This window comes from Humulus lupulus, chromosome 1 (assembly GCF_963169125.1).
Source record: "Humulus lupulus chromosome 1, drHumLupu1.1, whole genome shotgun sequence".
In the NCBI taxonomy this organism is placed as follows: domain Eukaryota; kingdom Viridiplantae; phylum Streptophyta; class Magnoliopsida; order Rosales; family Cannabaceae; genus Humulus; species Humulus lupulus.
Genome location: NC_084793.1, coordinates 118,204,605 through 118,208,122, shown reverse-complemented (window position 1 = coordinate 118,208,122; position 3,518 = coordinate 118,204,605). Strand labels below are relative to the sequence as shown.

The 3,518-nt window shown below is 39.5% G+C and overlaps 1 protein-coding gene across 1 annotated transcript; it reads left to right on the top strand.

The window, feature by feature from the left end:
• Positions 1-925: 925 nt before the first annotated feature.
• Positions 926-2,708, top strand: LOC133797229 (U-box domain-containing protein 26). Its single transcript, XM_062235070.1, has one exon. It carries the CDS (start codon positions 1,184-1,186, stop codon positions 2,426-2,428), a length of 1,245 nt encoding a protein of 414 aa, XP_062091054.1. The 5' UTR covers positions 926-1,183; the 3' UTR covers positions 2,429-2,708.
• The last annotated feature ends 810 nt before the right edge of the window (positions 2,709-3,518 follow it).

Below are 3,518 nucleotides of genomic sequence, written 5' to 3'. Positions count from 1 at the left end.
TCGAAAGTTCTTTTTACTATTGAACTCTCCTTATCAATTTTCTTTTTTAATATAAATAAAAATTCTAGGCACTTTTCATTTGCCATTTTTCTTATGTCTTTTTGAATTATGATAACAACTGTAAAGATATGTTGAATCCAATTATACTAGAACTCATCTTTTCATTTTTAATTTTACTTCCTCGATAAAAATTAACAAATTTTTTTAATATATGTATAGATAGATATTTGTAAGTTTACTAACGGTAATTGATTCACTTCTCCCTAAAAAGAAAAAGAAAAAGAAAAAAAACAATATAAAAGGATAACTATTGCTTCAATATTATAAAAAAAGTACAGAAAAAAGGCTTTGTCATCTATTACCTGTTGTGTCACTCTTATTTCTTGGGGACATCAACTTTAAAAAGATGACATGTTGAAGATTGAGATCTTAGCACTTTTAATTAAAAATGGTTGGTCTTTCCATTCAATTACGAAGTTAGATTTGATTTGCCATCATAACGTTAAATTAAGCAAATATATAATGATATAACATTGTTTTAGTTCTTGATTATATTTAACTTTAACTTGGGGTACACAATTTATGTATAAATATCAAAACTAGAAATAGAACAGGGACCAAATTCAAATATATCAAATAAACGAAGGGCATAAAAGCAAACAATTAGCCTCATTAATGAAATGATGCTCAATCAATCTCTCTAAACAGTGAATGGACAGCGAGTAGCATAACATTATAACAAACCCTTGACGTAAATAGGAGTGAAAGAAAGAATTCGTTTGGTGGGACCCAAAATCTCTCAGTCGCACAATTTGGTTTTGACCAGACTCCTGGACCATTACCCAACCAGGGTTAGGTTTTCAAAGTTAAGATAGAAAATAATTAAATGGGCACCACACGTGTGGTCATTTGAGTCAGATGAAAGGGCAGGAGGCAAAGAAGCACTGAACTGCACCAGCAGAGATATAGTCCTTGTTTTAGCCCAAAACTTTTTGGGTGTGTTTTTTTTTTGGGTTATATCAGTATATGTCTCTCTGTTCTTATTATTTGATATAAGAATAGCCAAATAGAATTTTGCAGACTCGCTCAGAGTTTAGGTAAATTGACTAGAACTCACTTTCTCTTCCCCACCATTATTAATAGGAACACCCTTCTACTTCATTATTCTACTACGACTACTACTATGCCGGGCAGTTTAGAGCCGTTAGATTTGGGGGTTCAGATTCCGTACCATTTCAGGTGTCCGATCTCACTTGAGCTTATGTGTGACCCGGTAACCGTGAGTACCGGTCAGACCTACGACCGTGCCAGTATTGAGTCCTGGGTGGCCACCGGGAATACCACGTGTCCAGTCACCCGATCTCCACTCACCGATTTCACCCTCATCCCGAACCATACACTCCGACGGCTCATCCAGGAATGGTGCGTGGCGAACCGTTCCTTCGGCGTCGAGCGCATTCCAACGCCGAAGCAACCTGCCGACCCCACCATGGTCCGCTCACTCCTGTCGCAGGCCTCCTCGATGACGATTGCCCCTCCGTCGCGGCTCTCTGCGCTGAGGCGACTCAGGGGACTCGCTCGCGATTCGGACAAGAACCGAGCCGTTATTTCCGCCTTCGATGTGCGAGGGACACTCCTCGACGTTGTCTTTTCCAATGCGGCGGATTCGGATTTGAGCCACGAGGCGCTCGCGCTCCTCGTGATGTTTCCATTGGCTGAGTCGGACTGCGCTTCGGTTGCGTCGGAACCGGCCCGGGTAGGCTATCTTACGCGGATGTTGTTCCACTCTTCGATTGAGGTCCGAGTCAACTCGGCCGCGCTTGTCGAGATCGTAGTTGCCGGAACTCGGACGCCGGAGCTCCGATCTCAAATCAGCAATGTAGACGAAATCTTTGAAGGCGTGATCGAGATTCTAAGGAATCCGATTGCGTACCCAAGAGCTCTCAAAGTCGGAATCAAGGCCTTGTTTGCCTTGTGCCTGGTAAAGCAAACAAGGCATAAAGCCGTCTCCGCCGGGGCCGCCGAGACATTGATCGATAGACTGGCCGATTTCGAGAAATGTGACGCTGAGAGAGCTCTGGCCACGATTGAACTCCTCTGTCGTATCCCGTCGGGTTGCTCTGTGTTTTCCTCGCACGCTCTCACGGTCCCGCTCCTGGTGAAGATCATATTGAAAATCTCCGATCGGGCGACGGAGTACGCAGCCGGAGCTCTGCTATCGCTTTGTTCAGCGTCGGAGGAGAACCAGAGAGAGGCGGTGGCGGCGGGTATATTGACACAATTACTACTACTGGTTCAGAGCGATTGTACTGACCGAGCTAAGCGAAAGGCCCAGCTATTGCTGAAGCTTCTTCGGGATTCGTGGCCTGAAGATTCCATCAGAAATTCTGACGATTTTGCTTGTAGTGAAGTTGTGGTTCCCTTCTGATTTGCTTTTTGTTTTTTTTTGTTTTCTTTTTTTGTTTTTGGGTTTAATCTGATTCTTCTTTTCCGGTAGTAAGGAAACTGAAAAACAAGAGAAACAGGAGAAAGCAAAACTGAAAAAAAAAACTGAGACTTTTAGGTTGGTATATAGAGATTTGTAGTTCTGTATGTAATTTTGTCTGTAAGAATATTTGTCGAAAAGGCAAATGAAAAAAAAAAAATCTGTGAATCCATTGTTCATTATTATTTTTATAATTTAATTGTTATTTTTTTGCTAGAACAAAGGTTAGTTTTTTTATTTTTTTTATATTAATTGGTATTAGTATTTAGTTTTATCAGAGTTTGGTATTTTTGGGATTGAAATAGTTTTATTAGAGTTTGGTATTTTTGGGTGGAATCTTATTGGATAATGGTTGAAGGTGGAGAGAATAGGGAGGACAACATATCTGACACTGGAAAGAAGTGTTTTGTATCCTTGAGTAGCTGTTTTTAAACGCATTTCTTTTTTGAAATTTATTTTGGCTTGTATTTGGGTCGTCTTTGAGCCTATTTCATAGTCATTTTTCTGACAATTAGATTTGAACGTCGGAGACCATGACTGGGCCTTTTGTTTGTTTTGATGTTGCAATTCGTTCTTTGTTTTTTGTGTGGTTTGGACTCTGCTGAGAATTTGGCTTCTGAAAAGTATTTTTTTTGAGGTTTGAGGGATTAAAATTGTTCTTTGATTTAGTTCAGCCTTTAAATTCCTTTGATTGTTAGGTGTTTGATGTATTATTAAAGACGCTTACAATTTTGGACCACGGTTCAATTGTTACGAAATATAGGGCATTCATTGATTACGACCAAAAGATGAGTTCTTAGTTAATTGACTTGGAACAAAAAGCCCTTATTTTTCTTTTTCAGATGGAAGCACAAACATCCCAAATGTATAATAACAATTTACAAGCAAACATCTTAAATTATATGTCACAAGTACTAGGGAAAGTCTTGAGTTTTATTTCTGCTACGAAAAAAGAGAGGCATGGATTGTAATTAAATACATGGATAAATGAAACACGTGCAGAGTAAAAAAAATGAAGTGGGGTTTAAATTTT

What these genes read in the sequence shown, in the direction of transcription:
- LOC133797229 (XM_062235070.1), top strand. Translation starts at nt 1,184, where the DNA reads ATGCCGGGCAGTTTAGAGCCGTTAGATTTGGGGGTTCAGATTCCGTAC.